General features: G+C 47.9%; 2 protein-coding genes across 5 annotated transcripts; one reads left to right on the top strand and one right to left on the bottom strand.

The window, feature by feature from the left end:
* Positions 1 to 865: 865 nt before the first annotated feature.
* On the bottom strand, positions 866 to 5,014 carry LOC125522383 (myb family transcription factor PHL7-like). Of its 4 annotated transcripts, none has more exons than XM_087526710.1 (7): positions 4,662 to 5,014; positions 3,191 to 3,409; positions 2,440 to 2,516; positions 2,315 to 2,357; positions 2,155 to 2,227; positions 1,954 to 2,023; positions 866 to 1,601 (listed from the first exon to the last, which is right to left on the bottom strand). In XM_087526710.1, the coding sequence occupies exons 2-7, from the start codon at positions 3,222 to 3,224 to the stop codon at positions 1,257 to 1,259; spliced, it is 642 nt and encodes a 213-aa protein (XP_087382836.1). In that variant the 5' UTR covers positions 3,225 to 3,409; positions 4,662 to 5,014; the 3' UTR covers positions 866 to 1,256. The 4 variants fall into 4 exon arrangements, with proteins under 4 accessions (XP_087382836.1, XP_048543407.1, XP_048543401.1 ...); XM_048687450.2 differs by having other exon boundaries at positions 3,195 to 3,409; positions 4,662 to 5,011; XM_048687444.2 differs by having other exon boundaries at positions 2,155 to 2,212; positions 3,195 to 3,409; positions 4,662 to 5,008.
* Positions 5,015 to 7,800: 2,786 nt separating this feature from the next.
* Positions 7,801 to 9,907, top strand: LOC147991955 (uncharacterized). The gene is made up of 7 exons (XM_087538886.1): positions 7,801 to 7,958; positions 8,177 to 8,207; positions 8,508 to 8,728; positions 8,808 to 8,861; positions 8,976 to 9,123; positions 9,203 to 9,304; positions 9,632 to 9,907. Exons 1-7 carry the CDS (start codon positions 7,801 to 7,803, stop codon positions 9,905 to 9,907), a joined length of 990 nt encoding a protein of 329 aa, XP_087395012.1.
* The last annotated feature ends 519 nt before the right edge of the window (positions 9,908 to 10,426 follow it).

Raw genomic sequence — 10,426 nt, forward strand, 5'->3', positions numbered from 1 at the left:
CGCTGCATTTTGACACGCTGCTGGAGCGATGCGCGCGCGCTGCTGGAACGACGCGCGCGCGCTATATTTTAACGCGGCCGCGCCAAACCAGCCGATGCGCGCGCGGCATATGTGTTTTTTGCGCGCGGCACGACCGGCGTCTATTGAAGATGCTCTAATATTTTGAGGTTGGTAGGCGATGGGGCATGAATTTTTCACCATTCACCCATAACCTCAAACCCACCATAGAGATACGAATTTTCCGTAGACCACCATTGATTTTCTTTTCTCTACTTTTTTTTGCGAGGTTATACCGCCGTTCTTATCAAAGAAAACATGGCTTTGAGCTGCAATGATCATATCCCTCAATCCAAACATTGCCTTGACAATAAGTCCAAAATAGTTGCCTAGAAGAGAATGTGCTGGCAAATGCTTTGGTGCTAACAGTTTTTGTTCTTCCAGAAACGCACAGCTGTGGGTTATTATCTGGCACGAACGGCCAAATGCATGCATCAAAGCATCCACCTCCACAAAATGTAAAAAAAAAAAATAGCTCGAGTAAACAAATGGAGTAGCCCTTTAATTCATAGCTATCTGATCTTTTACTAGCTACTATATCATTTTTTTCTCAACCCAAGGTATGTGATTCTGAGCACCACTAGCATCGAAAGCCTGTGCTCTGCCGAACTTGTGAATCTTCTCAAAGTAACAAAATATGCTACTGTATGGACTATTACTCCTTGAAAGGAACATTGCCCAGTGCTCTATTCATAGCACAGGACTATCCCCCAATATGGCAACTGGTACAACCAACCTCGTAAATGCAAAGTTACCCAGTAGCCAAGTTGATTTGTCAATAAAAATGTTGCTGCCAACATCCCAGATCTATGGCACAGGGGTCAATATAAGGTAAGCAGATTCAATGACTGAACTGAACAGAAATGTACAACTACCAGATAGCTTTCATGTAGCTTTAGGGCCTTGGTATTGCGTGTAAGCGTGCTCTGTTTCTTGCTACATGTTTCAGTTGAGGATTATCCTTCAAAAGAAGGGGATTGCTAACTGGGGACTTTAGAAACACCCTCATAATTACAAAGATCTGTATGGCGAAATACGACAACGACAACAACACTTAGTCGTGACTGAAGGGGTTGGGGCAGATCTGAAGGTCCAAACAGCGCTCATTCTGTTGTTAAGACGATATATATTCACATGCGATCGGCCATCCGTGGAGGTTAATAGCTCAGAAGTGTTTCCTTTGTAAGGAAGGCTTTGCTTTATGACTTGCTCAAACCAGGGTTTGCCTTAAACTCATCCACTTGGAATGCAGGATCGCATATGTTGGTCTTCGGACAGAGTTCTTGATCCCATGGGCCAATAAGATGGGATTCAAACCCTGGCTGTGTAACACCCCGGACCGCATCTGTTGACAGATCATCCAACCGTGGTTTCTTCGGAGAAGGCTGTATGCTGTCAGGGTAGTCATCTAAGGTAGGTGGTGAATGTGAAAGCTTCCTCTCCTCAGAACCTTCAAGTGAGCCACCAAGCTTTTGCTGCTCCTCTATGATCATCTGCAAGTACTTCCCTTGTGCTTCGATTCTCAGCTGCAACTGCTTTTGAACCTGACATGGTAACATGTGATGATTTAGTCTAGTCTTGGAAGGCTTGGAACAAAAATTTAAGTTGGCTCCGAAGAATACATCTCAGAGATGGCAGATTCAAAAATAAATAGTGCAGGCAAAATAAAAGAACTGTTAGCAAGAGGCAATCGAGGACAAAGTCATTTACAAGGAACCCACCCAAGTATAACTTCGGTGAATAATGGTTTAGTAGAATGGGGCAAGAAATCTGATTGTTGGAGTAAATCCCCAGCTGACAGCCCGAAAAAAGTACAGCATGGATGTGGCAAAATCCATTGAATAGGAAAAAAGAAATAATATGATTCAAAGAAGTTCACATGTTTTCATCACAAACCTCGAGTTGTTCATGGAGCCGCTTCTGAACTTCCATTTGCATCTTCAATGCTTCATTGATTTGTGAACCCCTGCAAAGATAAATGAAGAATATCTCTGTAAATATGTGATGTATTTTTAGCATGATATTAACCAGCATAAAAAGCCTATGTTAGCAGAGGATACAATCATGTGCACAGACAATTGAGTAAAGATCACTTACGGTGCAGAATCTGCATTAGAGAATGAATCACTAGAATCCTTCTTTTCGTCCTTGGAACCTACACCAGCTGCCACTTTAGAAAACCAAAGCATTCTCGGTATGAAGGAAGGCAAGAAGGGGAGTGTGCTAGGAAGGCAATGAAGCATAGAAGGGCATTTACCTTCAGCAGGAGATTCTGGTATGTACTTTGCAAGGCGATACTTCTACACAAGCAACAAGAGAAATAGAGTATTAGTGACCAGGCAAATATTTATTAGCTGTCTCCTCAAAAGAGACACTCTTTACCTGCAAATGGCTCTTCACGTGATATATTGTAATCCCCGGTACACCCATTACAGTCAGTACTCCTTTAGGTGTTGCTCCTGAAGATATGATGATACCAATACATTAACAAATCTCCGATGCATTGTACCTTGTGTACTTCAAATAAATAAACAACTATTATAGAAGGTTGTTTAGGGTTATCGATACATCAACAGTTTCCAATGCGATTGGGTAAGGTAACATGGCAGACACAGTTCCAAAGGACCATATTAACAACTTCTAGCAGACTAGCATGAATCACTGAAACATGAGGAACTTGTGTTTTGAGGGGAAGAGAAACTTGTGTGTTCACAGTCCATGACCTGATATATGCAGCAATCTCATCATAAAAAATAATGCATAAATCTGTTTCATAAACATTTGGAATATCAAAATTAGTTTAAACTTGAGTTTGTTAATATGCATGATACACAATGGATTCGACATAAAACCACCAAATTACAGGTTCTAGATATGCATTGTCCCACACCATCTAAAAATGTTTTCACTCAGAAATTGTGCTGCTGACAAGGTTCATGAGAAACCAAGCAGAATGAACCAACAAAATAAACGAAATTTATAGATCATAGTAAGTAACAAGCAGAATGAACCAACAAAATAAACGAAATTTATAGGTCATATTAAGTAACAAGCAGAATGAACCAACAAAATAAACGAAACTTATACATCATATCAAGTAAAACCACAAAAATTAATACTTAAGAGAGAATACCCACTATCTGGTCCACCAAGTTGGGCGATTGCATCCACAAAACGACTATGGAGATCAGAGGTCCATCTTAGACGTTGTTTGCCACTCCCTACAGGATTAGCAGGGTTGCTTATGTTGGATCCACCGAAAGCTCCAATGTTACTTACATGCTCACTATTCTGAGCCCTCTGTGGTGCAAAGGGCACAGAAAACTTCTTAGCATGGTACATCATGAGAGTACTGCAACAATTGTAAGAAATTGTCATACACATGAGCAAGGCCAAGAAATGTTATAATTTAGGATGAAACAAGTCTACATTTCTAATGCCATCCTGTATATCTAAACAGAACATATCAAGTTGACGGTAAAATGTAAATACAGCATACTGAGCGTTTTCTGGTATGAGGAAATTTCATCGTTTCTTAGACAGTTCATGAAATCCCGATCAGCATATTTATCTCAAGAAGTTGGTAAGTCTCCTGGTTTATAGTTAAAGGAGTTCTGCTGCTAGTAAAAGAGCAAAGAGGGCGAAACTGAATATGACAGACAATATTGACACAGCAGAGCACCAAAAACAAATCTGTATACCTAGTGGTACTATCAAGTATCAAATATCCAAATAGCCAACACTTGTTAAAATTTTAAGGTTACAGACGACGTATGGAGGGACTTTAACCTCTCCAAATCACATGAAGAGGACAAAGTTCATCGCAGGCTGCTTATTGAACTCTACATGGTAGAAAGACAAAAAAAAAATTGCAAGTAACAGAGGAAGACCAGTTGAGCTAGCTTCCCCATAAGAGTCAGTAGAACTGAAGCCCTGGAGGTAATCTCAGCCGTCCCCAAATGCCATGCCAATCGAAGTCACTAGACGAGGCCATGGCAAATGATCCACAACAAATGAAACTGGAGGGGGGCAAAATTTCACGCTACAGGTCGAATCAATCGAGATCACAGGCCATGTGCAAATTACCAGGGCCAGCACAAGATTCCAACCGGGCCTTTCCGGCCTCAGAGTCGCACAAGTCAGCACAGCAACAACGCACAGCTCATAACCGGAACGGGTTTATGAGCCAGGAAATCGGCAAAACACTAGCTCACCAGACCAAGCTTCGCCCCCAAAACGTCAGAAGCGCCGCCGCCACCCAAACGTGATCACCACCGCTCTTCTCACATCCACCCACAGGCCGCAGCCAATGGAATCTCACTAGAAGCTCCAGAAAATCCACTCCGCGGTCAGTAAAATTCACACTAACTACGCCTACCACCAGCAAGAGAGGAGCGGCAGTCACTCACCGGCCTCTGACACACAATTCCACCGCAATACGCCTCACAGAGCCGCGATCTCGACCTCACGGACGACAAAACCTCTCGGCAAAACACCCGCCCATTCCTCCCACACCAACAGACACGCTCAGCCGCCAAAGGCGAGTCCAAGAAATTCAGTAAAGAGACCGGCAGGGTGGAGCCGGGCAGCCGGCGTTTACTTACCGGCACGGAAGAGCTCAGCAGCCGCCGCCCCCGCCGCGACCGGGACCCGGCCGCTCGTCGCAGGTGCGCCGCGCTCGTCGGGGGATAGAGGGAGGGAGACAGTGCGGGAGGGAATCAAATGCTGCGGGCGTGCGGGCGTGCTGGTGCCCGGGGCCAATCAGGCGGAGGCGGATGGATGGCCCAATCGGGGCGCTGGGGTCCGGGCGGGGCGAGGATGGGAGCGGTGGTGCGAGTGGGAATGGGAGGGGAAAGCGGCAGGTGGTGGTGTCCGGCGAAAGCGACGCCGCGAGAGCGGAGCGCTTGGGAATCGGGACAGATCTTTTACACCCCTCGTCGTCGGAGCGACGAGACGAGCGCACCGTGGGCCTCCCGGCCGGCTCTATCTACTACTCCTACCACCCCTGGCCCTGGCCCGGGGCAAGGAAAACCGCCGGGCCCCGCGTGCGCCCCGCGGCAGGCGGGCCCGCGGGCCCTTGGGCCCTGTCAGCGAGGTACCGCCACCAGCAGTAGCGGTGGTACTGTACCTGTCTCGAAAAAAAATGGCGGTGCTGTACCAGATCTTTGTCCGCTCGGTTCGCTTGTCCCGGCGTCCCCAGCGGCGAGCGCGGCTTTCCCTTCCCTTCCCTCGCCGGGGACACTGTTCAACGGCGGTGTTTTGCTGGTTGGTTAAGCCCACCCCCGAGAATCTTCGGGGCCGCGTCGCATTGATGGCAGATTCCCATCAGTCTCTCCGAGATGCTGCTCATAAGATAGGGTGTGTCACTGCACGTGTGTATGAGCGTTTGTGTCTGTACTTATGCTTAAAAAAAAGATTCCTCTCGGCCTCCGCTGCCATTCCGTCCCATCCCGTCCAATCCACCCGTGGCCCATCACGTGGCCCGCAGTGGCATGCCCTGCCCTTGCCGTGATCGGACCGGCTGCACGTGCATCCGTTTCCCCTTCGTGTTCTGCTAGGTGGTGTCCGTATTTACTACCGCGGACAAATGGCTGCAAAATGCCGGTTACTGGACACTGCCCGTAAGCAGGCCTGCCACGACGGATAAAAAAGAGGAGGGATAAAGCCGTGCCCGCGAAATACAGCTGCAAAGGGTGGGGGGCGGATCCTGGGAAGAAGTGTGGGCGACGCGAGCGATCCCGTTGCAATCATGGCCCGGGAGGGAAGGATTCAAGGGGAAGAAAGGAGGAGGAGGAGGAGCGCATTGACATGCCATGATGCCCCTATCTAACGGCAAAGGAGGAGAAAGGAGGGAGGCTAGGGGAGGGAGGGGAGGGGACGTCGGACGGGAGAATCATTGTGATCTGCTGCGATGCGAGCGCGCAGGCAGGCTCGACGGGAAAAAGTACCTCAAAAGCAACGACGGTTTGGACGAAACAAAACGCGCGGCAGAGGTGAGCCCACCTGCGGCTGCGGTGCGCCCGTAAACAAGTCACGGTGAAGCAGAAAGCTCCGGCGACAGGTCATCTCGTCTCGTGTCATCTCAACCTTCGTCGCTGCATGCGCGCGCGCGCGCGAATTGTTAAAGGAAGCCGTGGACTTCCGTTCTACGATTTCCTTCTTGTTCGGCTTCAACGCAGCGCTCTCGGGTCCGGTCGGTCGGTCGGTCGCCCGCCCTGCCCAGCCCGTTTCCTTCAGTACTCCTTGGACTGTGGTAGGGGCCGGCCAGGGAGGAGGGCCCCGGCAGCGGCAGCGGCAGCGGATCGATTCGACCGGACGGCGACGCCATCGGCTGCAAAAGCGTCGTCGAGAAAAGCGTCGGAAGGATTCGGGGTCAAGGCAGCGGATTCTCCTCGATGAGCGTTTCCACGCTGCCACCTCCCCCGCTTGCATTTTCTCTCCTTGCGCCCGCTGCCGGCAAATTTGACAGTTTTGACCTCTCGACGAAATCAATTCACAAAATAAACTGCCCGTCAAACAATTTCACGTCCTTGATCTTTTTGTGTAGCGCCCGCCACGCAAGCGTCACACACTACGGTGCAATGCCCAGCTCGGGGGCGTTGCACGCCAGTCCATGTGCAGCGCCTAGCGCTCGGGCGCTACACTGTGACTTATCCAGCGGCGGCAGCCCTCTCCTCCCCCCACCCCATTGCAAGATTCAAACAGAAGAAACCGTGGCGGCCCTCTCCTCTCCCCCTCTCAATCCCCTCCTAAATTCTTCAGATCTGACGATTTGGTCCGTGGATTCCTTCACCAATCCATCCTAGAAGGTACTCTCCTCCGATCCCCTTCTTTCTATCCATAGAATGTATGGTATTTTGAAGATTTGGGGAACCCTTGTTTGAATCTTGCATGTATTGGATTTGGGGAACCCTTGTTAGATTAGAATGTTGCATGATGTATCTAGATGTATTTTAGTTCTAGATACATCCATTTTTTCGACGAGTAATTCGGAACGGAGGGAGTATATTTTATTGAAAAGATATGGTTTGGATACATAGGTTGATATGTTATTTTATATGGAAAAGAGATTTGTATTAAATTTTGCATGAAGTAGGCCTAGTTTAGTTTATTTGTGTTGAAATTATATTTGTATTGACAAAAATGCTTTGGATACATATGCTTTGAATTTTGTATGTACTAGGCGTGCTTTAGTTTATTTGTATTCAAAAGATGATCGTGTTGACAAGAAAGTTTTTTTTCAAAATTGTTAGGATGGTTTGGCTTCTCGATGATCACTGGGACAAACAACACCGGTCATACGCTATGGCGGTGGAGCAGCGGGTAATAATGAAAGTGGCCGGTTTTATGAATTTCGTGTTTATTTCAAACACAAATGCCCCATATGTAATGTTATGATTTGTTTGTTTGTAGGAGCTTGCACCTCTGAAGCTTTGTTCTCACAGGGTCACCCTTGGGTGGATGCGCTATGATGAGCGATACACACTGTATGTAAGGGAGACGGGACTTCTCTCTTTCATTCAGATGGTCAGACGGTCGACGCCGCCCAACAATGCTCCAGCACTCACCGCGCTTATTGATCATTGGCGGCTGAAGACACACAGTTTCCATCTTCGGACCGGGGAGATGACCGTGACGCTCCAAGATATTGCTATGATCACCGGTCTTCCTATCGATGGGAATCCTCTATGTATGAGCACCGATTTTGATGGGTGGCGCGCGTAGATGAATGCCCTTATCGGTATGGTTCCTCCGGAGCCTCGGGAACCAGCAGCAGAAGACAAGAAGAAGGAAAGAGTCGCAGCCAGTGCTCCTTTCACGTGGATTACTGAGCACTTTGGTACTTGCCCACCGGAAGCTAATGAGGACACGGTCAAGACATATGCTCGTGTCTACATGTGGTACGTGATATCCAGGACTATGTTTGCTGATGGCACAGGCAAGAATGCTCCATGGATGTGGCTGAAGGCGTTGACCATCTTCGATAGCAATTGGAGTTGGGGTTCGGCGACACTGGCTTACTTGTATAGACAGGTATGAAGTTGTTTTTTTTCACTTCATTGCTACATTATGAATGCGATCTTGCTCTTAATTCAACCATGTTCTCTTTTATGTGCAGTTGGACGAAGCCTGTTGTAGGTCATCTGGAGGTATTGGTGGTTGTTTGCTCGCACTTTCCATATGGAGTTGGGAGCGTTTGGCGGTTGGACGCCCGAAGACCGTGAAGTACGATGATTGGGACGACAAAGGCGACCCACTACGGCGATCCACTTGGGCTTATAAGTGGGATGTGTTAAATGAGACGACAGATGATCCCTCGGTCATGTACAAGTTGTACCAGAGCGAGCTTGACGCGATCACGCCTGAGTAGGTGAATCGACATTGCATAAGTGATTATGATGCTTCTATTGTAAGTCGATATCAATTTTGCATTCTATCTCATTTTGCAGGTGGTATGGGAGTCGTATGGAACAGGAGACAATTTTGGTAACCCTATAGAGTTCAGGCTGAATCCGATGTGCACTAGGGATAGGGATCTCTGGCGTATGCGGTGCCCACTCATGTGCAACTGGGCGGTTGAGCTTCACCTCCCACATCGAGTGCGCCGTCAATTTGGTTTGTTCCAGGCACACTCGCTGGAGTGGGAGGACACGGACAAGTTGCTACACGCGTAAGATATAATTAACCTTGAGCACTTAGCAACTTCTCAGCGGTTTCGATGGTGCTAATATTATGTTTCTAACTTGCAGGTTGGGTAGGAAAAGGCAGCGGAAGATCAAGGATTGGGACAAGCATCACAGGAAGTATGTCGTACAGTTTGCGCTTAGTGTGGAGCAAGCTAGGGCTGGAAAAGGAGTCCAGCTTCGTGAGCACTGCCCGATCGCGTTCAACAACTATCTCACATGATTTCTTGCAAGTACCCGTGTGGAGGTATGCAAGCCGGCGTATGCTGAGGAGATTTTGAAAGAACCCACCGTTTTTGATGAGGTAGCCCAGCACCAGTACAACGCATTAGTCAGGAAAGGCAACTCAGTGATCCCTTCAGCTCCAATGATGAACTTTGTGGTATTTGCCCTCTTTGCTTTTCATTCACACTATTCACATCTTCGCTTGCCTAACACGTTAATAGCATTTCTGTTCATAGCGTGCCCAGATCAAGAAAGTAGCTGATGAGACCAAGACTATTCTTGAAACAACCCCGGCTAGCAAAAGCGATGGGGAAGGTGCACTTCGAGCATTCATCAAGGTTCACATCTCCTTCAAACTAGCACTTAACATGTGTTGCTACGTTCGATATCTCATTCACTTGTACATGTTGCAGCGCCAGGGAAAAGTTAAGGCGGCTATCAAACCTTTTCGGTTGTCGTGACCCCGAGTATGTATCACCAGAACGGTCTAGGTCGGCAACACCATCAGATCCCGCTTCGGGGCAGGGCCATGGTGATCATTTGGAGGATAAGGATGTGGGTGTGGTCACCCAAGAGGTATGACATGAGCATATATATCCAATTGTGGATGCATTGCTAACTATATCCTCACACACGGTCTTTCCATATCTTTTGTTGATGCATAGGTTGCTAATGATATGACCTTGGGGACGTACCAGGTTAGGTCCGCATACAGGTTAAATCCTAGGACGGGAATCAACAAGTACACACCTGAAGACTTCACCCAAAGAGGCAAAAGGACGGTCGGCACCTCGCGGATGGCGGCTTTGGATGACTATTTGGATGACGACGTGGATGACATGGAGGAACCGGAGCTGGAGCGGGAGCGGGTTCCTCTTCCTAGGAAGGTGAAGAAGTTAGCCAGCAAGAGGGGGGCAGCCAAAAAGTGCTCAAGGAACTAGTCATCGTCCTCTATTTTTAATGTTGAACTTGAAGTGGTGGTAGCTTGTAGTAATGTGGAACTTGTTATGTCGGAAAAAACTTAGAGTTGTGGTAGCTTTATGTTGAACTTGATCCTCTTGTATGTCTTAGTTATGTTGAACTTGGAGTGGTTGTCTTAGCAATGTTGAACTTGTTGTCTTAATAATGTTCAACTATGACTGAAATGTTGGACTTAAAGTTCCTGACTGCTTATTCTAGGAAATGTTAAACTGTGCCTGAAAATGACCAAGTTTACAAGTTACAACCGTGCAACGCCTAGCCTGGAGGCGCCACACTGAGCAGTGCAACGCCTAGCTCTAGGGCGTTGCACTGCTCAGTGTGGCGCCTCCAGGCTAGGCACTGCAGCGGCTGTAACTTGCAAACGTTTTGTTTGCTCCCTGCTTAGCTCATCCCAGGTGTGCAACGCCTCAGAGCTAGGCGCTGCACTGTACAGTGTGACACCTAGCTCGGAGGCGTTGCACACCTGGGATGAGCTAAAC

This window comes from Triticum urartu, chromosome 1A (genome assembly GCF_056163025.1).
Source record: "Triticum urartu cultivar PI428250 chromosome 1A, HENAU_Tu73, whole genome shotgun sequence".
NCBI lineage: Eukaryota > Viridiplantae > Streptophyta > Magnoliopsida > Poales > Poaceae > Triticum > Triticum urartu.